We start from the raw sequence: 27,896 nt of genomic DNA, 5'->3' as shown, positions 1-27,896 counted from the left end.
GGACTCTCAAGAGTCTTCTCCAACACCACAGTTCAAAAGCATCAATTCTTCAGCACGCAGCTTTCTTTATAGTCCAGCTCTCACATCCATACATGACTACTGGAAAAACCATACCTTTGACTAGATGGACCTTTGTTGGCAAAGTAATGTCTCTGCTTTTGAATATGCTGTCTAGGTTGGTCATAGGTTTTCTTCCAAGGAGCAAGCACCTTTTAATTTCATGGCTGCAATCACCATCTGCAGTGATTTTGGAGCCCCCAAAAATAAAGTCTCTCACTGTTTCCCTCATTTCCCCATCTATTTGCTGTGAAGTGATGGGACCTGATGCCATGATCTTAATTTTCTGAATGTTGAGTTTTAAGCCAACTTTTTCACTCTCCTCTTTCACTTTCATCAAGAGGCTCTTTACTTCTTCACTTTCTGCCATAAGGGTGGTGTCATCTGCATAGCTGAGGCTATTGATATTTCTCCTGGCAATGTTGATTCCAGCTTGTGCTTCATCCAGACTGGCATCTCTCATGATGTACTCTGCATATAAGTTAAATAAGCAGGTGATAATATGCAGCCTTTTCATACTCCTTTCCCGATTTGGAACCAGTCTGTTGTTCCATGTCCACTTCTAACTGTTGCTTCTTGACCTGCATACAGATTTCTCAGGAGGCAGGTCAGGTGGTCTGGTATTCCCATCTCTTGCAGAATTTTCCACAGTTTGTTGTCATCCACACAGTCAAAGGCTTTGGCATAGTCAATAATGCAGAAGTAGATGTTTTTCTGCAACGCTCTTGCCTTTTCAATGATCCAACACATGTTGGCGATTTGATCTCTGGTTCCTCTGCCTTTTCTAAATCCAGCTTGAACATCTGGAAGTTCTCAGTTCACATACTGTTGAAGCCTGGCTTGGATGATTTTGAGCATTACTTTACTAGCATGTGAGATGAGTGCAATTGTGCGGTAGTTTGAGCATTCTTTGGCATTGCCTTTCTTAGGGATTGGAATGAAAACTGACCTTTTCCAGTCCTTTGGTCACTGATGCATTTTCCAAATTTGCTGGCATATTGAGTGCAGCACTTTCACAGCATCATCTTTTAGGATTTGAAAGAGCTTAATTGGAATCCCATTACCTCCACTAGCTTTGTTCGTAGTGATGCTTCCTAAGGCCCTTTTGACTTCACTTTCCAGGATGTCTGGCTCTAGGTGAGTGATCACACCATCGTGATTATCTGGGTCATAAAGATCTTTTTTGTATAGTTCTTCTGTGTATTCTTGCCACCTCTTCTTAATATCTTCTGCTTCTGTTAGGTCCATACTATATCTGTCCTTTATTGTGCCCATCTTTGCATGAAATGTTCCCGTGGTATCTCTAATTTTCTTGAAGAGATCTCTAGTCTTTCCCATTCTATTGTTTTCCTCTATTTCTTTGCATTGATCACTGAGGAAGGCTTTCTTATCTCTCCTTGCTATTCTTTGGAACTCTGCATCAAATGGGTATATCTTTCCCTTTCTCCTTTGCCTTTTGCTTCTCTTGTTTTCACAGCTATTTGTAAGGCTTCTTCAGACAACCATTTTGCCTTTTTGCATTTCTTTTTCTTGGGATGGTCTTGATCACTGCCTTCTGTACAATATCACAAACCTCTGACCATAGTTCTTCAGGCACTTTGTCTATCAGATCTAATCCCTTGAATCTATTTCTCACTTCCACTGTATAATCGTAAGGGATTTGATTTAGGTCATACCTGAATGGTCTAGTGGTTTTCCCTACTTTTTTCAATTTATGTCTGAATTTGGCAATAATGAGTTCATGATCTGAATCAGTCGGCTCCTGGTTTTGTTTTTGCTGACTGGATAAAGCTTCTGCATCTTTGGCTGCAAAGGATTGCATTCATGATCTCGGCCTAGTCTTTCCTTTCTCATACACCCCATCCAATCAGTAGCAAGAGTCGCTGTTCTAAAAATGCAAATCTGACCCACTGCCCCGCATCCCCCTCCCCACCCCCAGCCCATCCATGGCTCCCCGCCATCGATGCAGTGTTCTTGCAACTTTTTTCCCCTAATTTCTGTTCCTCTAGCCAAAATTTAGTCAAATTTAGATTGTATTACAAAAGTGACAGCTCTCCTTTTTATATTTATAAAACAAAAAAATTTAATTCTGAATTTGCTTTTTCAAACCAAATGCATTCTCCAGGTTGGAAACTGAAACCCACCCATTCCCCACCAGGAGACCAAGGATCATGCCTTTCTGTCTCTGGCCACTCCCTTCTTTGAGGACTGCACCCCACAGAACGAGGTCCCTCTTAGCTCGTTCACAAAGCCCCCTGGGCCTCCCAGTGCCTGCCCCCTCCCTCCCAGACTATCACTCATGCTCCGGCGACTGTTCCCAGGACCCGGAAGGCACTCAGCCAGTCCCCACCTTTGTCCTTGCTGGTCTCTGCCTGGAGCACTCTTTCTTCTTTGCCATTTCCTTTCAGCTCAGATTGTCTGCTCTTCCCGGAAGCCTTCCCTCCACACCCCTGTCCCTTACACTCCCATCACCATTATGCTCCTCATTCATTCCACTTACAATCCGACAGCAACAGTCTATTACCACGAGCTCCTAGCAGGCAGGGCCTGTGTCTTTGACATGTCTCTACTCTTTGTGTTGCTGTAGGGCTGGTGTCAGGTGGATGCTTAATAGATATTAGTTGAACTGAAACTCCACTAGCAGTGAATTAGGCATTAACACTGCCCAAGCCCTGGGGTCCCAGAGGTAAGTAAGGGCCCAGGGGAGCTCGGAACACTGTGGGGAGACCTACCCCTGAGCAGCCCGTTTCAGAGTATGGTGCTGAGTGATAATGGGGCATGTGTGGCAGGCACTCTAGCAACTAAACTGTCTCCTCTAAAATAACATATTCTCTTGTTATGTAATCCAAATGGCTAGACCTCTCTGACAGCCATTCTTCTTGCCTATTTTGAGACAGAATTCCAGCAGTTGGTTGCAGCTCTAACAAAGCCAACTCCACAATATAACACGGATTGTGGGGAGACAGAGGAGAAGAGAATAGACACCCTCAGCTCAGGAGCCCCCCCTTGGCCCCCCCACCTCTTCCCTTCAGTAGCTCCACCCCTGCCCCACCCCCACCCCAGGACCCCCTCAGTTCCCCTCTCAGGGGAGCCCTGGAGCTCCCTCTGGGCATCTTCAGTTTGCACCCTCACACTCTGGAGCCTACTCAGCAAAGACTCTGCTGGGATTCGCCCTCCTCGGAGAGCAGCCAGGGATCACAGTCCTGAAAGGTGCTCCCTGTCACAGGTCATTTTTGTCTCTGTCCCACTGAAGATCAGGTAAATGTAACCACTGGAGTATGAAATCACATTTCTGTGGGTCATTCCTTGTAGCTATAAAAGGAACAGAAGGTCTAGAAGAGAATGCTCAAGTTCTCTGACTTTCTGTTCATATCTGTTTAAGCCCTGTGCACACGCAGGGAGGTGGGTGCCTGTCTCCTTCCACTTCAAGTGGGAGGCGTCCAGACAGGAGCAGACAGTCGGTATCACCCGCACCCCGAGCCCACAGCGGAAAGACACGACCAGTGGTCCTTTCCCACCTGCTTCAAAGTCTGCCACAGGCATGGCCACCCCCTGGGTGGGGGTGCCTCTAAAGCCCCAGGCTCCCAGCCGCATGAGTCAGCTCCAGACAAGGACAGCAGGGCATTTACTTCAAGCCTGAGACGTGAAGTCAGAGCCCAAACTCACCGATCCCTGAATGAAGCTTCCAGAAGTGAGGGAGGGAGCTGGTCAAGGCTTTGCTGCTGTTACTTTGCAGAGTAAATGGAGACAGTTGAGTGAGAGATGGGACCACACCCTGCCTGGTCAGTTCAGATAAAGAGAAAGCTCATGCCCCTGGGTGAAGGGATTATGGCTGAGGCTTATCATCAGCTTCTTCACCTACTTCTGAATTTTCCACAGTTCTAGGTAAGGGATTAACCATTTAGGATGAAAAGAGTATCAAAGAAGAAAAGAGGAAGTGTCTCCCTCTGTCCATCTCCAGAAACCCCCTTGGCCTCAGGAATCCTTTAACCCCCTGACTGCTGCACCCTCAGAAGGAAGACATTATTTGATTCAAAAAATTGGAGCTGTTAAACCCAGATAGGTATTGGGGCTGTGCCCAGCCCTTCTCATCAGTGCCATGGGGAAGGGCCCCTCATCCTGCTTTTCAGGTGAGGAAACTGAGGCTCAGGAAATGGAGTGACTTGATCAGAGTCACAGAGCTACTGGGGATCATGGCGTTCCTGAGACATGCACAGAGACAGCATTTCAACACTGTGTGTGGGGGGTGAGGGCAGTGTTCCAACACAAGCTAGTGAACTGTGGGGTTCCAGGGAGGCCCCAACCTCAAGGCTCCAGCATGAACTTTAACCCACCTGCCAGATACCTCTGCCACCATCACAAAACCATGTGGGCTTCATGCCTTCAGTGAAGGGGAAGAAAGGGGGTTCAGGAAACCCCAGTGATGCAGACAGTCCTGAACTAGCAGGATGCTGAGCTCAGCCTGTGGTGAGGAGGTGCCAAACTTGCGTATTATGTGGATAAAAGCCTGTCTAATTGAACTGACACGTCCTCTGATTCACTGTTTCACACCTCAGGTTGTCCTGGAATCCAGTCACAGGGAACTTTTAAGTGGTCATGTTTTCTACCTTTTGCCTTCAGGCCAGACAGTACCTAAAAACCAACAGAGCTATATTTTGAAAGGTTTCACCTTGGTCAAGTTTGAACATAAAACGGTTGGTTCTGCTTTGGGACCTAATCTGAGAGTATTTATCCTTCATGTGGCAAGACTACCCTTAGCCCCAACTCCACCTCCAGCCAAGAAGTCCAGGGAACAGATATTGGATGCTGTGTCCTTCTGTATCTAATAAACTATTTCCTTGGTCACAGAGGTAGAAATAAATACTCCTTTAGCATATTAAGGTCAAGATTGTTATGTTGGGCTTTAAAAATTGGTTTTGTTGGTTTTATTTTATTTTTTTCACTTAGTGAGCACAAGAGGAAATGATAAGAACACCTTGCATCTAGGACTAAAGGCGGATCTGACACCATCCCTCCCCTTTCCAGACTGAGGAAGCTATAGAAATTCACAGATACAATGGGACGTGGGACTTGCTGGTTTGGGGAGGGAGAGGAGAGTCAATAGGCCCAGAAAGAGAGGATGGCGGGAACTGGAAGGAACATGCCAAATTGTGACAGGGTCCAAAGGCTCAAGTGGGGAACCTACTGGAACATGCATCAAAGACAGCCCAAAGCCTGAGCAGTCAGGCTCACAGTGTCATAGTGTGTCAGAAACAAGACAGAAAAAAATAGCAGGCATGTTGGTTTGACTTTCCGTTCCTCTCTATGATCCTCTCTATGATCCTGTATGGTATGGATTTTATCACAATTAAGGAAAGAGCTGTTTAAACCTCTGTACGTATTTGTAAGTGTGTCTGCATATCCATGTGTCAGGAACAATGCCATGTATTCACCAAACTCACTTCCTTTTCTTCCTGGGACCCACCTTTCCTACCTGCCTTCCCTCTGAATAGGGCCAATGAGATGTCAGCCAATGAGATTAAGCAGAAGTGACTTGCGTCACCTGTTGCCCAGACAGTTAAGAGCAGAACTGCCCTCTCCACACTCTGTCCTTCCTTGCCACCCTGCTGGAGGCGGAGGATCCGGTGGAAGCTCTGGGACCTTTGAGGGCGATGCAGCCACCAGACGGAAGGTGGTGGGGTGTCACTGAAGGCAGCCCACTGAGCACTGGATCAGGGAGGCTGAGGTGGTGGTTATGGTAGCAGGTAGCCCACCCTGAAAAACATGTTTTCTTTAGCACAAGGTTGACTGTCTTCTATTAGCTCTATGGTTGTTTCTTCCATTTCACTTGAGTGTCTCCTTTGAGATCAGCAGTTACCCATACGTTGAATTTTTGCTCTCTAATTTTTTTCTTATATTTTTTTCTCTCACTAATTTCCTTACTGCTATTTTCCTGCCATTCTGAATGTTTGTCATTATTATCATCATCTCCAATTTTACTAATTTTAATTCAGCAAAATAGTGTGAATTCTAATTCCTACATTGAACATTTTATCTTTTGCACACTTTTCTTACCAATCTCCATTTCACCTCTGACCGTCTCATCTTAGTCTATCTTCTCCTATGACGGCCCCCTCCTGTTTCTTGGAAGCCATGCCTTTTTGAACTATTTTAAGGCTACTAGGGTTGGGAAGATCCCCTGGAGAAGGGAATGGCTACCCACTCCAGTATTCTTTTTTTTTTTTATTCACGTTTCAGTCAGTGTCTTGTTAACAAAAAAGGTAGCATTTTCTTCACTTTGGCCATTGTTAAAGATGCAGGCATAGATCAGGGAATGTTAAGACTAGCATGTATTAAAAAAAAATGCAACATTAACAGAGCATATGTCTTTCAAAAAAGGCTAAAACACTAACAAATACAAGTCAATGCACATATTTTTAACTAGTTCAATTTTATCTACAATGGAGTAAATGTTATTTTGTATGCCAGACATTGCAATACTGTTCATTTCACTTTTATCATGCAAACATGCCAATTTTGTCATTAAAGGAAATTTTTATTGGGTCACACTCACGTTGCCCTCCCACCCATATCAAGGGTTGAAAAGAGTCGCTAAAAGAGTCCCTCAGGATTTCGTAAATATGAAGATAAAGCTGCTAGTTAATCGTGTATAGGCTGAATTTTCAGATTTTTAAAAAAGAAAAAATTATAATTTAAGTGGATGTTTACCTCATCCATTAAAATGCGATATGAAATTACACTCCTGTGAAATTTGTACCAACTGTACAAAAACAAAAGGGACCATGAAAAAAATTATGATCTTCATGGCCTGAGAGCCTACACATTTCTGAGTAACTTAAAAGAGTAACTACAAGAGCCTGACATTTTTTTGTGTCTCACCTCTTCTGCCTCTCTATCTGTAGCATTTGTAAATAAAAGTAACATCTTAAGAGCAGAGATCATGTCTATCTCCCACTTCTTCCCTCCTAACTACTCCTACTCAATTTTCTCATCTTCCTGAGCATTTTTCATGAACAGCATTGCAAGTTGGTTTAAAAAAGAAAAGAAAAAAGAAAGAAAAAAAGGAAAGAAGAAAAAGAAAGTTTTACAAGGGTTTTGTTGGTTAATTATTTACCGGTGGAATCACTCCACCAGGAGTTTGATTTCATTGGCTAGCAGTTGGTTCATGTTGAACAGGCCCCCTGGGAGCTTGGTGAGCAGCTCTCGCTCGGTGGTTTCAGGGTCACTGTCTACAGAGCTGGAACTTGCGCTCATGTTGTCGACAGCAGTGTTGGCTGGGGGACCCAGCTCCAGCTCACTAGTCTCACTGGCCGTGGACACCACGGAGAGCAGGGACATACGCCGGGTGAGCCGGCTAGAGGGCAGAAGGGAGGTGGCATAGTCTGCAATGATACCAGCTACATCTAGATTACAAGCCTTATCAAAGGCGATGAAACCTACATTTGCATTGGCCTCGCAGACACAGAAGGAGCCGTCATCTTTCATCAACAGGTCAATGCCACACACATCCATTCCTAGGATATTAGACACCTGGATAGCTAGCTGCTTCCCTTGTTCACTCAATGAGCACATCATCCCGACACCACCTAGTGAGCAGTTGCTTTGCATCCTCCCATCTGTAGAACAGCATAACATGGTGCCAACCACACGGCCTCCCACGACAATGACACGTACATCCCTTCCATGAGATTCTTTAACATACTTCTGGAACAGGTATGGAGCTTCATGGCGAATAAGGTGACTTAGATCAAAAAAAAAAAAAGGTGACTTAGATCAGCCAAATGGTGCTTATCTCGAGCCAAGAAAATCACTTTGCCTCTATGACCACGTGTATTCTTCACTACCATTGGGAACTCCAGTACTTCTCCTTCATCAATCATTTTAGCAAAATTTTCATGACCACCATAAGAAAAAGTATCTAGCAGAGGAACACCATGACCTGCCAATTCTTGAAACGTCCAGAACTTATTAACACAGTTCAGGATGGCTTGAGGTCGGTTCATCAGCCTGCATCCCATCTTCTCTAGATGGCGCAAAACAGTGATGTCACTGTCACTCTGCACCCAAGGGGTTGGTACTCTCACTACCACCACCTGTGGGTAGGCAGTGATTAGTTCTCCACTGATACGCAGACCCAGGTTTCCTTGTTCAACTGTTAGCGCCAACTCATCCATCACCACAGCCCTATAGTCCAGTTCCTCCTCACAACATTTGGCCTTGAACGCTCATAAGATCTCTTTTTGGGGATAGTCTTCCCTGATTCGACGATCTGTCAAGAACCACAACTTGGCAGCCACAGAGCTACACATCTTGATCTGCTGTTCTTCCTTTCCTGGGATTACTTGGTCCTGAATATAGACTCCTCCCCTGGCCGCTCCTCTCTCCCTCACACTCCCTTCACACTCCCTCACTTGCCTGGCGTGCCCCACTCCAGTATTCTTGCGTGGAGAATTCCATGGACAGAGGAGTCTGGCAGGCTACCATCCGTGGGATCGCAGAGTTGGACATGACTGAGCAACTAACACATACATACATACAGGGCTACTAAATAGTTTTCTGTCACTTTTCTTCTGGTTCCTACAGCAGATTATTATGAGATAAGTACTTCTTTTGAGTTTTCCAGATCATTTATCTTCTCTGCAGTGTCTTTTCTCAAAACACATTTAATTGTTTTTCTTTTCCTTTATTCTTAAATAAGGTGAAATCAAGTCTCCTAAGATCCAACCTACAGTGGAACCAGCTTTTAGCAAAAGGTTATCAGGAAGCCAGATTTCTGGAAATCAAATATGGTACACACATAATTAACAGTGACTTATATTACCTTCAGGCAACTTCTGCACTAAGCTGGCCATAAAAGCTACCTCAATAATCAGTCCACTTAAGATCAGAGATATACAAGGACGACTATCAAGAAAACCAGCTCAATCTCACATCCAGGTTATAAAATGGGTGCTCTTTTTACAGAAAATTTAATGAAGTTCAATCAAGCTCATTTCTAGGCAGATGATCCTAGTCTCTTAACATCAGACTCAAAGAAACAAACAAGTGAACCTACACTGCTTAAAACATGACCCTCCACTTAATAACTTCCTGAGAGTTTGTAAAACTCTTGATAAGATTTAGGAAGGAGGAAATGAAAGGTAAACTTCAGGACAACAATTTGAGGGCTATCAGATTCAGGCAACTCAAGTCAGCCTACTTCCAGGACATCTCCTGCTTAAAGAAATGACATGAGAGGCTAGTCACACAGCAAGCCCAAGGAAGACTTTTGATACAGGGCTCAAAAGTGAAGGCAGAGAGACAGAAGTGCAGGTATCGATTTTATGCTGAGAGGTAAAAATAAACATTGGTAACACTGCATTTCTCCAGATCTAGGATATCATTGTTAATTGACACATGATTATTTTAAATATTACCAAGAAAACCACTGCTAGTTATAATTTTGCCATCATTAATCGAAGCACATATCCCAATATGAGATGTTGAAATGTGGGGAGAAAATGTGTGCATTAGAACTGATGAAGTATGAGAACCCATCTTAGAAGTCAGTGCCACCAACTTTGAGATTGCCCTTCACATGGGGGTGACAGGTTGTCCACCAAATCGGGAAGCCAAGGGATGGGGCAAGAGAAACAGGCCATGGGGCTTTGGGAGAGCCCCTTGACACTTTGAATCAAGGCTTATCAGGAGACGAGGTTGTCAGCTTCTGGCAGGTACACTACTGTACCAGGATCTATGGAGCGAGGCAGATTGACATGCCCGGCTCCCAATCAGCGCACACCCATGATCTGCTGAGGAAGCATCTTCCTCCTCTGTGGAACAGGACCATATTATCATAAGGCAGGGCCAGACTGCAATGAGAAGGCCAAACATAAAAGACATCAAGATGAAACAGAATGGAAATAGATCCACCTGAATTTCTGACTCACTGAGCCAGTGAAAACCGCCATGGCTGGAAGTGCTCTCCAGAGGAACTAGCACATAGCGCGTGCTCGACCGGCCCCGTATCCTCACTCTAAGAACCCCCCAGATCGGCCTTGGGGTCTGCCTGGCCTCCTTCCCAATGTTGGCAGTAGAGAGGTTTAAGGTAAGCAGAGAGAAAATGAAGAACTATTAAGGGGAGTAGGGATAGGGTGAGATGGGAACTTAACTCAAACGGAGCTCGTGCTGGGCTGTGCTAAGTCGCTTCAGTTGTGTCTGACTCTCTGGGACCCCATGGACTATAGCTCTCCAGGCTTCTCTGTCCATGGGATTCTCCAGGCAGGAATACTAGAGTGGGCTGCCATTTCCTCCTCCAGGATATCTTTCTCACCCAGGGATCGAATCTACATCTCCTGCCTTGGCAGTGGGTTCTTTACCGCTAGCACCACCTAAAGCCATCTTAATACATGAAGAGCCCAGGAAACTGGCTCCACCACGCAGCATTGGTGGCTGAAGATCCAGGCTCTGGAGAGCATTAAGGGACCAAAATCGAATTCAAGCTCTGCATCTCTCCAGCTGTTACTAGTTTCTCTCAACCTCAGTTTTTTTATCTGTAAGATGGAGAGAGGAAGAGCACCTCAGAGGAGGAGCATATGAGACAATATATGTAAGCATAGGCTTTGCACAGGGCCTGGTAGATAATAAGTGCTCACTCAATAAATGTTACATGCTTGCTAGTCAATGAGTCCTCTTGTGGTCCATGACAGTGTAACAACTGCATCTTTAAATCACAGTCTGGATTCCATCTTCCAGCAAGTGTACATCTGGGCTGACTGCCCCATCAGATGTTCTCAGTTCAGTTCAGTTCAGTCGCTCAGTCGTGTCCGACTCTTTGCGACCCCATGAATCGCAGCACGCCAGGCCTCTCTGTCCGTCACCAACTCCCGGAGTTCACTCAGACTCATGTCCATCGAGTCAGTGATGCCATCCAGCCATCTCATCCTCTGTCATCCCCTTCTCCTCCTGCCCCCAATTCCTCCCAGCATCAGAGTCTTTTCCAATGAGTCATCTCTTCACATGAGGTGGCCAAAGTACTGGAGTTTCAGCTTTAGCATCAGTCCTTCCAAAGAAATCCCAGGGCTGATCTCCTTCAGAATGGATTGGTTGGATCTCCTTGCAGTCCAAGGGACTCTCAAGAGTCTTCTCCAACACCACAATTCAAAAGCATCAATTCTTCGGCGCTCAGCCTTCTTCACAGTCCAACTCTCACATCCATACATGACCACTGGAAAAACCATAGCCTTGACTAGACGGACCTTTGTTGGCAAAGTAATGTCTCCACTTTTGAATGCCAAAGAATCTGTGAAACTGAGCTTAATAAAATTAGGAGGTTATGTCTGATGCTGAATTTCTATACTAAGGAAACAAGTGGATTTGGGGCTGGTGCATTTGTAAATGGTGGGCTCCTCTTTTCCCTCTGAGCTGCTCATCTGGAGCTTCCACTATTGGTTTGTGGAAGTGTATCCAGCTGTTTGCGACCCCATGGACTGCAGCACACCAGGCTTCCCTGTCCTTCACTATCTCCCGGAGTTTGCTCAATACATGTCCATTGAGTTGGTGATGCCATCCAACCATCTCGTCCTCTGTGGCCCCCTTCTCCTCCTTCAGTCTTTCCCAGCATCAGGGTCTTTTCCAATGTGTCAGCTCTTCACATCAGGTGGCCAAACTATTGAAGCTTCAGCATTAGTCCTTCCAATGAATGTTCAGGGCTTGTTTCCTTTAGGATTGACTGGTTTGATATATTTAAGTGACTGCTTTGCTCAGACACTGTACTCAGCACTGCCCTACCATGAACCTGCCATTCCAGAGCCCATACTATGCTGAGGGGTGAGGGACAGAGCAGCCATGAGACCCTGGGCATTGTATGCCTCATCTCTAAGTGGTGGCCATAGCAGTACTTATCTCACGAGAAATATCTCACCTGCATTCTGGGGGGCCTTTTCACAAGGTATTCAGAGCATGGCTCAGCTGCCAGCATCCTAGTGAAACCACACACCTGTCCAGGCACATATGCCTCTGTGCACCCTGCCCCCCACAAACATACTCCGTGCACATGGGCCTTCCAGAGCTCAAGTCAGGCTGTGTGCTGCCTGGGATGCTCCCCTGAGCACACCAGGAGGCGGCCTAGTGACATCTCCCTTGTGGTTCTCCCCCCTGGGCTCTTGGAGTTTGCTTCTGGGTCTTCTGGACTTGGAGCTCCATCTCAGAGTTGCAGGGCTCAATTCTGTCCCCTCTTGAGATCTGAGCATCCATCCTTGGCAGGTCCATGGAGGGAGTCCCCGCCAGTCTCTGCCCCAAGCAATGTCCCTGGCCATGGCTATGCAGTGCTCCTTTGACACAGATGGGACGCACTGTTTCAGTCACTCACTGAACAGTAAAACGTGCTCCCCATCCTCCAGGCACCATCAACTGGGGGGCCCCAACCTCCAGGCACTGTGGGGTGGGAGCAGGAAAGCTCACACTGTATCTTGGCCTTCTTTGTACTCTGCCTCCCTGAAATGTGGGACCTGGTACCATCTCTCTCCGCCACCTCTTGAACCTTCCATAATTTCAGAAGCACTTAATAATGCTTCTGAATGGTGAAGTATATTGTGACGAGCACAGATTCTGGGACAGACTGCTGGGTTTGTAGCCCAAGTTCAACTCTACTAGCTGTGAGAGCTTAGGTGAGTTCCTGAACTACTCTGTGCCTCAGTTTCTCATCTATAAAATAGGGGTGGTAATTATAGTTGCAGCCCTGAGGGGTTGCTGCAGTCAAATGGATTCATCCATGTAAAATATGTAGGGCAAGGTCTGTCATAGGAAAGGCATCAATAATGCTGGTACTGTTTGGCAGTGTTCAGCAGTATAGGTAAATCAGAACACCAGGCTGGACCAGCTGCAGAGGGTGAGCTATTGCAAGGGGCTGGAAGCTTGCTGCCTGGGACTGTTCTAAGGGGGTCTGTCATGGGTTGAAGAGTGGCCCCCTCCCCTCAAAAAATATGTTCATGCCCCAACACTCAGAACCTGCAAATAAGATCTTATTTGGAAGATGGATCTTTACTGATGTACTTAAACTGAGAATCTTAAGATGAAATCATCCTGAGTTATCCTGGTGGGCCCTGAGCCCCATCACAACTGTCTTCACAAGCCATGTGGAGACAGGAAGCAGAGATCAGAGTGAGGCAGCCACGAGGCAAGGAAGGCCAGAACCACCAGAAGCTGAAAGAGGACTGAGAAGATTCTCCTTTAGAGCTCTGGGGGGAGTGCAGCCCTGCTGACCCTTTGAGCTCACATTTCCAACCTCCCTGAGCAGTTTCTGGCTTCCCCCACCCTAACATGCATACACATTGCCTGAGGGTCTTGCTAACCTGCAGATTCTGATTCAGTCAGAAGGTCTGGAGTGAAGCCTCCAGATTGTGTATTTCTCAGAAGCTCTCAGGTGAGGCAGATGCTACCCCACTTTGAGTAGCAAGGGTACAAGAGCGAATTGTCATCAACAGCACCATGTTGGCAAGGAGTCCCACAGAACAAAAGTTTGGAATTTATAGATGCAATCAGTCACCATGCAGGACCATTGTGGGAGTGGAGGAGCCTAGCTTTCAGCTGCAGGATAAAGAATGGATGCAAGTCATTGAACTCTGGTGGGATGTCTCCCTGGGCTCAGTTGATGCTTCTAAATTGAACAACAGCTCACCGGGCCAATGCTAATGGCTTCTGACTGTTCCAGTCCGCCACTCTCTAACAGCCTCAACCAAGAAGTGGTCTCATTCTTTTGGATGAAAAAGAAGAAGAAAGGTTTCCTTAGCCCTGTCATACAAAGAGCCCAAAACAATTCCTGGGAGAATGGAAACTATGACAACAGAATCCCAGTTTTCTAATTTCAATGAGCTCGATGGAGACTTCTGCTTCATTACTTTTGCCCTAATGTTTTTATAGAGTGAAAAACACTTGGTCCAAAAAAGATGAGAATGTACCTGGAAGCTAGTCTGAGCTCTTATGTGACTGGGTAACTAGAAGTTCAGTTTGATAGAGACAGAGAGGAGAGGCTGTTGCATGGGTGCCCAGGATAAGGGTGGGAGTGGAGGAGCTTTACCCCATTAAAAAAGCCTAGGTTTACAAATGAAAACAAAAAACTCTGGCCCACTAAGTCCAGTGTAGGAATGGGCAGACGACACAGATGTCCTCTGGCCAGAAATCTCAACATATTCATCTCCCCACTTAGCTCTCTTTTCAGCACTCACTCCTTCCATCCAGCCCGCATCCATGGTTGCATGTCTAAAATGCTTCACAAGAACCATCCATGTCTCCCTGTCCACAGCCAGACAGTCCCCAGGCTTTATGTCACATACCAACAGTGATGGATCAGTGACGCTGCTTGTAGAGCTTGAATCCCCTTCTGCCTTCAGTCAGAAAGAACATGAGGACTGGTTTCCGATGTCGGCCGTAGGCTGCGAACAGGAGTGAGACTCTATGCCATTTCTTTCTGGACAGCAGCAGAAGGTCATCTTGGCTTTCAAGCTCCTCAGTCTGGTACCAAGGAATCACCTCCCTGCTCCTCCTGTATGAAAGGCCCAGCCCAGCCTGACAGACAGGCCTGCCCTCCTGCCCCAGCCCTGCACACGTGCCGCTGCCTCTGCAGCCTGACTCAGGCCGGCCTCTCCTCTTCCCCTAGCCAAGGCCTTTCTATTCTCGGCCTCTTCTCAGCTCCAGGACCTCTCATTTGTCTTTTCCAGCTATTGCTCATCTCTGAATACGAGTCAGGACAAAAATGACTAATGCGTGAGTGTCCCCAGCTCTTCCCTCCCCACGGGCCTCCCCTCCCTGAGCGTCAGAGCCTGCCTCCTTGGTTCTCTGGGCTTTGTAAAGCAGGAGAGGTGGGGAGAGAATGAGAGGTAAGCCCTTGAACATCGTCAGTGGACTTGAAGGTCTCGTGTTGGGCGAGGAGAGTGTGTGAGGCCTGAGGGCAGCAAGCAGAAAAGCACAGATCAGTGGGAAAAGTTGCCATGCTCCACATGCTCCCGGCCTCACTATCAGGAAACGAGAGATCTGGAGTTTTACAAAGGGTTTCAGGTTACTTAGTCCCCTCTTGAGCCACCTCGACCTCAGTTTAGACCTCCTGGGATGTGATTGTATGGGTGTCCTCTTCCCGCCTGCCCCTGTCTGCCAGGGCCTGGGGTGGATCCCAGAGAGCAGAGCTGGGGGCCCCAAAAGCACACACCGACCCCTCACTTCATAAGCAAAGGGCTGGGGGCCTGTTGGCACCTTAGACTCCGCTGCGGCGGACACCTCTGAGAGGACAGAGCTGACATCACTTCCCTTCTATGGGAAGAGAACACCTCAAGTGAGGGGATGTCCAGTCAGTCCAGTCTGACAGATCCTGATTGAAGTCACTCCATGAAAAAGGTGCCTTGTATGAGAACTAGTTAAACACTCCAGAAAAGCCTGCCATGCCCTGTGTGAGTTATTTTATGACTGGAAGCACACTTTTGCATAGACAGCGACCATCACTGGTCATGGGTGAGGCCCTTTGACCCCTTTCCCTTTGGGTTCAGCTCTCTACTCACAGGTATGAACCCTTTTCTGTCTCCTCTTTCTCATCCTTACCCTCTTGGACCTACCCTTCCTCCTCACATCCAAAACACCTTCCCTGAGGTCTTGCCTTGTCTTCTTTCCATAAGGGCAAATCCAGTGCAGAACAGGGCAGGTTCACCCTGGGGACATTTGTTTCTGATGATGGGATGGGGAGTCTCAATAAAGACCAGTGTGACTTTCACATAGAAAGTTATATTCATAATACAAGTCATTTGTGTTTAATGTTTTATTTATTGTGTCCCAACATATCTTGAAGGGTAGAGTTATAGAAAAAATAAAGTTGGCTACTTCCAAGTGAGTTCCCTTTGCAGTATCTAGAACATATCACTCTAATAAAAATTTTTATAATTGAATTAAAAAAAAAAAAAGACTAGTGTGACCTTATTGGCCTGAATTTCCCATCAGCACACCCTAGAGGACACGTGGAACTTTTCACTCTCATTGAATGTCAGTTACAGGGATACTCCTAGCCTGACCATTCCACAGCCTTCTCAGCTGACCCTGGCAGCTTCCTGCTGGGTTGGGGACAATTGGAGACACTGACCCAAGATCAGTGGGGGTGTAGGGGGAGGGTGAAGGGGGATGGAGGGAGTAGGAATACCAAAGCATTTCTTCCCTGGCTCTCTGCATCAAGTGGTGTTCCCTCCATGGCCCCAGCTCTTGCTTCCAGAGTGGCCCTGGCCCCTGGGCTGGGGTGACATCACCTGCTCACCTTCTCCCTCCAGCCTCCAGGAAGAAGAGTTGTCCTGCTGGGGCTAACCTTGGCGCTACCTCCCCTTCACTCCCTCCCCTTTGCCCTTTCTGTTTTACCTCCTCCATTACTTGTATAAATGACCTGCATTGAATTCCCTTTGTTGAGATGCTTGAAGAATTTCCTATTTTCCTTGTTAGACTCCAACTGATATACAGCCCAACCCTAGTCTCCCACTTCATTATACCAATGAGAAAACTGAGGCCAAGAGGGTGAGATGTGTCCAAAGAAAGACACAGTAATGCTTAGTTGTCAGTGACTGGACTGGGTTCCAGGCTCTATCCTCCTCATCTCTGCAGAATATGGCAGGGGGTGCTTGCTTTTCACTTTCAAGACCAAAGAATCAGAGGTCACTGGGATCAAGTGTGAAATATGAAACTTCTAAGGAACAACCACAGTTGTAATTCATTCACATTCTAAACACCTTCTGGAAATTAGGAACAATTTAAACCTTCACTCTGGGAGACGCTGCTGCTACTGCTAAGTCGCTTCAGTCGTGTCCGACTCTGTGCGACCCATAGACGGCAGCCCACCAGGCTTCCTGTCCCTGGGATTCTCTAGGCAATAACACTGGAGTGGGTTGCCATTTCCTTCTCCAATGCATGAAAGTGAAAAGTGAAAATGAAGTCACTCACTCTGGGAGATGGAGGCACATCAATTAGAATAGCCCAGGAGGATGTCCCAGGTGGTGCTGTGGTAAAGCGTCTGCCTGCCAACGCAGGAGACACAAGAAACCTGAGTCCAATCCCTGGATCGGGAAGATCTCCTGGAATAGGAAATGGCAACACACTCCAGTATTATTGCCTGGAAAATTCCCTGGGCAGAGGAGCCAGGCGGGCTATAGTTCATGGGGCCACAGAGAGTCAGACACAACCGAGCGCACGCACAGGAGGTGATCACAGCCAGGCCACCACCTGCTTCCTGTGCCTCAGCTTCCACGTCTCAGGAATCAAGAGTAACACAGAATGACCGTTTCCATTTAAACATCTCTCTTAAATCATGCAGCAAAATTCACCTCCTCAGATTTTTGGACCACGTGGTTTCTCAACTCTGTAAAGTAGGTTTAACTTAATAGTTTTTTTAAATATGCCCATATATTTTAAATACACAGAGCTTCTGCTAATTAACACTTCATAATTTCTCCAGAGTCCCACAGGCAATTGTCACCATTCTTAACCAGTGAAAGACAGTGTCAAGAAAATGAACCCTATTTCCTTTCCAAATTGCAGCTCTGGAATACTCCATGTGCAGCATCTCATCTCTTCTACCTTGTGTGAATGGAGTGGGAAAAAATGAGTGTGATCCCCTGGGGTTGGATGATGGGGACATGTGAGCCGGGCATCACCTAAGGTACTTTGAACACTGATGTACTTCAAAAGGGTCAATGGGCCAGTGTTAATTACTCATGCTAAATCAATTCAGTAATGTTCGACTCTTTGCGACCCTATGGACTGGAGCCTGCCACGCTCCTCTGTCCATGGAATTCTCAGGCAAGAATATTGGAGTGGGTTGCCATGCCCTCTTCCAAGGGATCTTCCCAACCTAGGGATCAAATCCATGTCTCTTAACGTCTCCTGCATTGGTAGGCAGGTTCTGTACCACTAGCGACACCTAGGAAGCCCTGTTAGTTACACAGATGCACCTAAATTAAACAGTGACCATGGGGACTTCCCTGGTCATCCACTGGTTAGAACTCCATGCTTCCACTGCAGGGGGCACAGATTTGATCCCTGGTCAGGGAACTAAGATCCCACATGCCTCATGGTACGGCCAAAAAGAAATACAAAAACAAAAGCAGTGACCTAAGAAGAAGAAATAAACATGGACACAGACACATTTAGGTAGACGCACATACAGTGCTTATATGAAAAAGCCAGTCATAGAGCAAAATGAGTCCTGTCTGTGTGGGGCCAACTAAGCCACAGGTTTAGAGTGGGGGAGAGGGGCACTCTGCCCCCAAATCTCACTAGGCTGCCTCAATATCCTCACCCCACTCCTCCGAGCCTGAAGCCCATTATTTAGAGGTTTATTTGCCTAATATATGGAATGGGGAGGGAGGAGGGAGGAGGGTTCAGGATGGGGAACATATGTATACCTGTGGCGGATTCATTTTGATATTTGGCAAAACTAATACAGTTATGTAAAGTTTAAAAATAAAATAAAATTTAAAAAAATATATATATATATTTGCCTAATATGTCTCCTCCCTTTAAAAGTCAGCTTTCCTGGGAAAGCCAGTCAGTTATCTGTTAATTCTGTCTTCATCACTGTGACCTAAGGAGATGGCTTTCTGCCTGGAGTTTGCAGACATCCGAGGCTCAAGGAACCCAAGGAGAACACAGCGAACTACAGGCTGCCTTAACTTATTGCAACAGGGATCATGGGCACCTGTGAGTGGAGAAAAGGGCGACCTACAGTTTTTCTGGGGCACCTAAAAGGGAGGAAGGAGGGCACTTCTGCCTACCCAGGGCTCTTCCCAGGACAGGCTCTCACCCACCATGCCTATCACAGCCTCAGGAAGCTGTGGCTTTGAGGGGAAAGGAAAAGACATGAGCAAAAGTTTGAAACTGAAGCAGGGGATAAAAATAACAGAAAAGACTGCGTGTGATAGAAGAAAAGCTCATGTGGAAATGTCTTTCTTGAAAAATCTAAAAATAAAGAACTAGAACAGGCTTCCACCCATCACGAGGCTGGAAGTTCTCAGACGGAAGGATGCCCTCTGATTTTGCTCCTCGTTGAAGGGGTTCCATTGTATAACAGTGAGCACTCTGGACTCTGATTTTTCTCCTCACTGTATCCCAGCACCAAGGACAGTGTCTGAGAGATGGGAGGTGCCCTTTAGGAACCAGTTATGTGGTTACATGGCGGTGGGACAGACAGTTCCTCCAGGCCTTCCAGTCCCGGATCTGAAGGCCCCCCCAACCATCCGTGGCTGTGCCATCTCTTGCTAGAGTTACGGATGGGCCTCTGGGAAAGAGGAAGCTCCTCCACAGACCCCTACAGAGATGTATGCTGAGCTTTCTGATGTCCCCCTAGGTTGCTGCATTCATTAGGCAGCATCTGCTAAATGGCCAGCCCACCTGTCACACCCAGCAGCCCAGGCTTCTTCCTGCTGACACCTACAACAGGAGGTAGATGCTGCGTCAACCAACCTTCCATTTCCCTGAACCAGACGTGTGGTTCAACAGGCAGCAGGCTCTGCACCCATACAGACTGAAGGGAAATTCTTGGGGATAGTTTCCACACTTCATCTTTAAGGCACCAGAGGCATCATAACACAGTTGATATTCTGCTGGACCCAGTGCCCCAAAGTGGTGTTACAGCTATATTTTCAACCTTCCCTTCCCTTCACTGGGTTCAGAGGATTAAGTGGCACAGGTCACAGGGGAGGACGTGGCCACGATTCTGGAGGAAGGTAGGACAAAGTTAACGTTTTGTAAACAAGCCATGAAGCAGTACAAAAATATATAGTACGAAGCCTATGGGTCTTTACAATTTGCAAAACTCTATTGTCAGTCAATCAAAAACGGCACTGGATTCTAGCCAGGGACATTCCTACCTAAGGCTCGTCTATAAAAATCCAGGATCCACAAAGAAGAATCTTGTTCAATGCGAGGCTCACAGTAAGTTCTCAATTAATTTTTGTGCAATTTAGAAACTTCTGAATGCAATGTATATCTGGCTCCATCGCAATCACATATGTATATATGAAACCAAAAGCTTGCCTGATCACTGGGCATACACCTGACGTGTACAACATGCTGAGGACCCAGGGTGCTAGTGGACATGCCAGGGGCTGGGGAAGGAGCAATGGACAGACTCAAGAGATCAGAGCTCTGGTCCTGGAACTAACTCACTCTGTGAGTGAGCAAGCCAAGTGAGTGACAGCAAGCCAGGGAAACTCTCTGGGCTTCTATTTCCCCAGCAGTAAAATAGAGCTCAGAGTTCCTACCAGTTCCGAGGGGCTCTTTTGAGTCTGTGATTTGAACACAAGCATGTGATTTGCTTGGTCCGTATGGGGGAAGGGCTGAGGCAGGAAACAGCCCCTGGTCTCCCCAGCCATCCTTAGATGGCCCACAGGGATGTGGGAGGGGGGCCGGAGAGGGGGATCCTGTGCCATCTAGAGTCAGAGCGGACATGGTCCCAGGGGCCAGGGAGCCTCCAAACAAAGAACTCAGCCTAGGAAGAGCCCACAGATTGCGTGGGGGAGGCAGTGTCTTTCCTCTCAGAAAGACAAGGAAACAAAGGAATTTGAGAAGGGCTTTAGAAAGACACAGTTCATCCCCTGGCTCCTGGGGGAGGGGGACAGGCAGGAGCTAAATCTGAGACACAGAACTGCGAAACTCACGAGGAAAGAGTCCCTATAGAAAGGCACCAGTTTCCGGCCTCCATCTGTCATGCATTCAGCTGAACCCACCTTCCCCTGTTAATTAATTCCATCTTGTCACAGTCACTCTTGGCCCATAAGTCCCCACTCACAATTTCCCATCTATACCACCAAGCATTCACGAACTCCATTCTCTGACATAGACACACACAAAAAATAAGACATATTTGAACAAATTAGCAGCTTTTATAAACTCAGGGTCTGAGGGCCATCTTTATTAGATCTGCCATCAGCTATTTTGCAAAATCTTTTCTCTGAGTTTTCTTTAGCAGCAGATGTCGCTTCTTGCAGGAGATGTGAAATCACTGCTGGCAGGCTTCTCCCCTGCAATCCATAGACTGCTTTTTAAAGAGGCTTTAATAATGCATAGGCAGGGAGGGGCGATGCATGAATTAAACACCAAGCCTCCCTCAAGACAGGACATGCTGCTTGAAATCAGGCCTGGTGGGGAAAACAAATGGACCCGCTTTTAGCCTGAGTCCTCTGGTTTGCATCAAGAATGGGGGTTTAGATCCCAAAGCCTTTATGAGGATGCCATTTGACAAGTGTAGGTCTGAGCCAACATCAGCTTGTCAGGAGCTGATTTTCATTCCCTCCCAGCAGCCTGGTCACACAAAGCATCGCTAGCTGGAGAAACAAGAAATGCTTTTCATTTAGCCTTCAAGAGTGCTAGGGGTGAGTCCATGTTCAACTGACATCCTAAAATGTTATCAAAAAGGTGTTGCAAGTCTGGTAAAATAAGGATCAGAGGCAATGCAGTGGAAAGGAAAGGAAGATTCTGTATCTGGAGTCCCAATGTGCAGATTACATAACTGGTATTACTGTGCCACCTAGGAAGGTTTTAATATTGTTAATAATACAGGAAGTGTTGGCGAGCTCTCAGCAATGGGCTGCTACACTTATAAAGAAAGGATCGCCTTTCTTGTCCCCAAGTCCCTGTGCTTTTCACACACACACAGAGCCCACCCTCAGGAACAGATGAGCAGACTTCATCCCTGTTGTCAAGGAAACCAGTCTGTTCTGAGCTCTAGATTTAGAAAGTCTGGGTCTGGTCTCAGCAGTGCCTTCTGCCTACTTCTTCTGGTGGGCCTGCCATCTCTTCCCCACTCAGGACACCCTTTCACAAAATCACTAGCATTGGACGGTAGAGTTGGGGCTCCATCAACTGCCCAAACCAGTCAACTGGTGATGTACAGGCCACATGAACAAATCCATGGGAAAAAATGAGTTTATCCACATGGAAAGGGAGAGGACAATTGACAAGGGCCTGGGACAAGTGCCAAGTGATTGACCATGCTACCGGAATAGCTTCACGAAGCAGAATCAATCATCAAAAGCCAGCCCAGTACTTCTCCCTGAGACATCTACCCCCACGTTTCTACAAACAGAAGGGTCACCCCACTGGTGTCCACCAATGGTTCAAACTTAGTGCTCTACCTGAAGCAGGGTGGGGGCCTAGGGAAGCCATCTGGGGTAAGGGGACTGGGTAAAACACTCGTGGGTGGATGGGGGCATTTGGAGAGTCAGGGGCAGGACAAGGGTCTGGGAGGAGGGTGGAGAATCTCAATATTGCTGCCACCATGGGAGGGGCTGCTGAGATGCAAAGGAAACAGGGAAGGACAGGTGGGAACTGACGGCGGGCAAGATAGGGAAGAGACCTACCAGCAACTTTAGGGATGTTCTCTGTGAGCACCAAGCATGGGGGATAAATTAAAGGGCCCTGAGGTCACATCTGTCAGGGACAATCTTGTCCCTGAAACAACCCATTGGCTTGATCTTCTGAACTCTCTGAGCGAATGCTGTGTCAGTACCCCCTTTCAGAAGTGAGCACCTCAGAAGACCTAAATAGGCATTTCTCCATAGAAGATATACAGATGGCCACTAGGCATATGAAAAGATGCTCATCATAGCTTATTATTAGAGAAATGCAAGTCAAAACTACAATGAGGTATTACCTCACACCAGTCAGAATGGCCATCATTAAAAAGTCTACAAATAACAAATGCTGGAGAGTATAGAGAAAAGATTTTCCTCCTATACTGTCATGGGAATGTAAACTGGTGCAGCAACCATGGAAAACAGTATGGAGATTCCTCAAAAAACTAATAATAGAGCTACCATGTTATCCAGCAATCCCACTCCTAGGCATGCATGTTAAGCTGCTTCAGTCATGTCTGACTCTTGGCAACCCTATGGACTGGAGCCCGCAAGGTTATGTCCATGGGATTCTCCAGGCAAGAATACCAGACTGGATTGCCATACCCTCCTCCAAGGATCTTCCTGTCCCAGGGATCAAACCTGCAGCTCCTGCATTGCAAGCAGATTCTTTACTGCTGAGCCACTGGGAAAGCCCAGACTCTTAGGTATATTCCCAGACAAAACTATAATGCAAAAAGATACATGCAGCCCAATGTTCATGCAGCACTATTTACAATAACCAGGACATGGAAGCAAGTTAAATGTCCATTGACAGATGAATGGATAAATATATATATATATATATATATATATATATATATATATATACACACACACATACACACAGAGTGGAATATTACTCAACCATAAAAGAATGAAATAATGTCACTTGCAGCTACATGGATGGACCTAGAGATTATCATACTAAGTGAAGTAAGTTAGAGACAGAAAGGCAGCTACCATATATATCACTTATATGTGTAATCTAAAATGTGCCACAAATGAACCTTCTCTGAAACAGACTCACAGACACAGGGAATAGACTTGGTGGGGGAGGTTGGATTGGGAGTTTGGGATTAGCAGATGCAAACTATTATGCACAGGATGGACTACAACAAGATCCTATTATATAGCAAAGGGAACTACATTCAACATCCCATAAAGCATAAGGAAAAAGAATACGAAAAAGAATATACATATACATATATATATTTCTGAATCAATTTTCCAGAAACTAACATAACATTATCAATCAACTATACTTCAATTTTTTAAAAAAGGAAGTGAACAGCATCTACCTTGAACTATACCTTCTGCATACCTGGTTTATCTGTCCTTTCATACCAAAATCCCTGAGGTGAGGGATCCATTTCTGACACATCTCTCCATCCTCCACACCCCTAAAAGGACAGTTTGCACAAACCAGGACTGATGAGGGTCTGCTGAGTTTTCGTGAATGAATGAATTCTTCCTCCAGATCCTGTGAAATTACCTACACAAAGTGTTCACAGTTCTGAGGTGATTATAGTACATAATTTTTTGATTTCTATCTTGAGAGTTCAGAGTATTAGTTGGGTTTTATTTTCTAGCAGTGCTTTATCTGGCTGTCCCAATGATTGTGATTGTTTTATAGTTATGAATAATGATGATGATGGTACAGATTCTTGTCAGCATGGGGTAGCTACAGTAAGACCCCTGCCCTGCCTTCATCCCCCACTCTTCATCACAGAAGCCAGAAGAACAGGACAGTGGCAGAACTAACAAAGCCAGCCCTTGCACGGTGGCTTACAAAAGCAGCTAATTTATTCAAACATGTCTGCCTGGGCAGTCACACCTTCCCCCTCAGGAAGGTACAAGATGGCAAGGGAAGGAGCCATGTACACAGAACTACAGAGTCTTCTTCAGCTGCCAGGGGAGCAGAAAGATTGAGGACGGTCAGATGGTGACGATTTTTGTCCCCTCACCCAAGAAAGACTACATCAGGAGGAAGGAGCATCAGAGAGGCACGAAGGCGTCAAGGAGAGTGTCCCAGGGCAGTAGTTGGAGCGAAGGAGGGCCAGCTGGGCAGATGCCTGGAGCTTGTCATCAGCCAGCACTGCGATATCACTGTTGTCCTGTATGCAGAGATACAGTGCCAGTTTTAACCAGATCTTCATAGAAACATTACCAGTTAACTCAGGCTTCTGCACATGACTCCTCACATTATGGTGAAATGCAAACCGATTCTGCTCCCCTGGAACAGACAGAAGACTTATGACAGCCCCTCAGCTGTGCTGACCCACAATTTTTAAGTAGTTTTCTAAAATGCCCCTCCAGGTCTCATGGTAGAAGCATGACAGTCCCCTGAAGTCTGTCACCACATTCAGTTGACATTTCTAAATTAAAGAAGATGTGGTAGAGTGCTCTGTACAGAGATAAGTTATTTAGCTTATTATATAACTTCAAGAAATTTTCATATGCCTTCAGAGAAGCTGTCCAGTTCAGAAAATCTTAGTGTTTTTTATATTTTGGACATGAAGAGAATTAAATTCTCTTCACTCCTCCTTTTTAAAACAATTAAATGAATACTTAAATGATGTCAGCTTGGAAGGAGGCAGAATCATTTCTCCACCCAGGATGCTCATAAAGGTACAACTCAGGAGAGAGACCATCCCAGTTGTAAACAGGCTACTCTAGACTTGGTACTTTTGTGAAACGTTGAATTCATCCAAGTTCCCCTGTTATGACTCCATCTCCCTAATAGTTCTTCTGATTGTGATTCAGCTTCTCAAATCCATGAGGCTAAAAGAGAGCATGCTCTGGTAAATATACCACAGATTGCCTCTGATTTTCACTACCACTTTCTAGCATGAATATTATCATCCCCATTTTACAGAAAAGCAAACTGAGGTCCAGAGAGTTTAAGTGACTTGCCCAGGAACACACAGCTAATTAGTGGCAGAACTGAACACTGGACCTGCATTCATATGATACCAGAGTCCAGGGTACTACAAGGCCTCTGATTGTTTCTGCTAACTGCTAAGTCACTTCAGTCGTGTCTGACTCTGTGTGACCCCATAGACGGAAGCCCACCAGGCTCCCCCGTCCCTGGGATTCTCCAGGCAAGAACACTGGAGTGGGTTGCCATTTGCTTCTCCAACGAAAGTGAAAAGTGAAAGTGAAGTCGCTCAGTCGTGTCCAATTCTTCAGGACCCCATGGACTGCAGCCTACCAGGCTCCTCCATCCATGGGATTTTCCAGGCAAGAGTACTGGAGTGGGGTGCCATTGCCTTCTCCGTTGATTGTTTGTACAGCTTGTTAACTTATTTATTTTTTAAATTAATTTTATTCATGACACTTATTCATAAATGAAAACAGAGATCCAGTGAGGGAAGACTAGGATTTTTTTAAATGATTACAAATAATTTAAGAAATTCCAATTTAGGACAGTATCTGGTTAGTGATACCAGTGATACTCACCCTCCCCCAACTTTTCACTAAAAACCAATGTCACAGGTATACATGTGTTCCCCAAACACATGTATACCTGTGGCGGATTCATTTTTATATTTGGCAAAACTAATACAGTTATGTAAAGTTTAAAAATAAAATAAAATTTAAATTAAAAAAAAAAAAAAAAAACCAATGTCACATACAAAATCAGGCCATAACTTACAAGAACTCCAAAAATGATGACTGACAATTAGACTAAAGCCAAAACAATGGATAAACATTTACTTGCCATAAGACTTATGAGACTGAAGGAGAGGTACAAATTGGGACTGATATAGGCACTTGTCTTTGTCACTATTAGCTGGAACGTGAGGCCTTATTCCTCCCCAACTAAATGCCTTCCCCTCAAGGACTATACCCTCCAGAAAATTTAGCAAACTTCCCACTATGATGTGGAAGTTGCTCCTTGAGTGGCCAGAGCCATTTCACACACATATCACCCTATGAGCCTCTCTCATGCTGTATCTGTACTAAGTTTGCAGTGCCAGTCACTCAGTGTGGTCAGGATAGACAGGCAATTCCCATGCTATGTTACAGCCAAAGATTTGAAGACACAAGTATAAAGTGTTTATGGCAGGATAGGTGTGAGAAAGTCAAACAAAATCTACCTCTAGGCTAGTCAGAAATAGATATGCATTTGATGAAGCCACATGACTAAAAGTATTAATAATTAGCTGAATAAATATGTACCAGGGAAAAATAAATGTATCAAAAACAATAAAATTCAAGGTAAAAAGAACTCTAGATGATTGCTTTATATTTGAAAAGAGTAATTCCCACAGAGAAAATATCATATTGAACTATTATGCATCACATAACATAGTATTGGACTGTAGATATAAAGCAAAAACTATTGGGAATTGGTGAGAAAATAACGGGATCCCAGTAATAATGGATGGCATTTCTCACGTTTCTCAATCGTGACAAGTTAAAGAGGCTAAAAAAATGGGTGAGGAAGTAAAGAACCCGAATAGGTTGGTTAATCAAACGTAAAAGAATCCCTCACTATCCACATTCTCACAATACAAACTCAGGAACCCAATAGATTTAGGTGGCAAAATGTATATTGCGTATTAACATTAAAAAAAACAATTTCACTGCAGGCAGATAGAGCAGGGTAAAATGCCAGTTAAAACAAACATTTCCGCCAAACTCTTCGTGATTCTAAGAGAAGCATCATTTATTCAGCAAGATAGTGAAGAGGGTGGGTTGTTTTGTTTTATTTTTTGGCTTTTGAGCCCAGGAAATTTTTTGATGGGATCCTTAAAATGTGAAAAGTGAGCTCCTGTCTTCCTTGCTGTGAAATAATAAAAAATACATATAGTAGTCAGCACCCCCAGTTCCTGACACAGATCTCCTAAAACCCTATAATTTCCTAAGCGATAGTGGTGGGAGAAACATCTTACACAGGGTTCCTAAATCCCTTGGAATTTCCTAGGTTATGGGAGCATCTTTTGTCCTAATAAGATGACTGCTGGTGGGCTCCTGTTTGGGGGCTGAATGCCAGAAAGACCAAGCTGCGATTAGAATCTTGGAACTTTCAACCCCACTCTTTATCCTCTGAGGTGGGGAGAGGAGCTGGAGGTTGAGTGAATGATCAGTCAATCATGCCTATGTAAGGAAACCTCCACAAACATCCCTAAAGTACAGGGTTGGGAGAGCATGAACGTATCCATGTGCCGGGAGGGTGGTGTATCCCAACTCCACAGACAGAAACTCTGCTATTGAGACCTTTCCAGACCTCGCTAAGTACCTCATCATCTGGGTGTTCATTTTACCCTTTATTATATTGAAGGACTAAGTAAGTGATTCCTCACATTCCGTGAGCTAGTCTAACAAATCGTTGAGCCCAAGAAGGGGGCTGTGGGAACCACTGATTTAAAGCCCATCAATCATAAGATGCAAAGACCAGGACTTGCGATTGGTATCTGAAGTGGGGCCAACCCTGTGGAACTG

At 45.7% G+C, this 27,896-nt stretch overlaps 2 protein-coding genes across 3 annotated transcripts in view; both read right to left on the bottom strand.

Annotated features, from left to right (window-relative positions):
* Window positions 1–27,896, bottom strand: part of ADD2 (adducin 2) — a 128,200-nt gene that overhangs the window by 64,685 nt on the left and 35,619 nt on the right. Inside the window, exon 2 of one of the 2 annotated variants that reach the window (XM_044925792.2) lies at window positions 14,370–14,468. The exons of the other annotated variant lie outside the window; for it this stretch is intronic. The gene's annotated coding sequence lies outside the window, so the exon portion shown is untranslated. The remainder of the gene's footprint in view (window positions 1–14,369; window positions 14,469–27,896) is intronic. 2 annotated transcript variants of the gene reach the window in all.
* LOC112578013 (beta-citrylglutamate synthase B-like) lies at window positions 6,293–8,471 on the bottom strand. The gene is given in 2 exon segments (XM_044925793.2): window positions 6,293–7,830; window positions 7,833–8,471. Coding segments are annotated over 2 exon segments (1,185 nt in total). The 5' UTR covers window positions 8,367–8,471; the 3' UTR covers window positions 6,293–7,179.

Source organism: Bubalus bubalis, chromosome 12 (genome assembly GCF_019923935.1).
Source record: "Bubalus bubalis isolate 160015118507 breed Murrah chromosome 12, NDDB_SH_1, whole genome shotgun sequence".
Lineage (NCBI taxonomy): Eukaryota > Metazoa > Chordata > Mammalia > Artiodactyla > Bovidae > Bubalus > Bubalus bubalis.
Note: the sequence above shows the minus strand (reverse complement) of the source record. Positions and strands in the feature narration are given on the sequence as shown.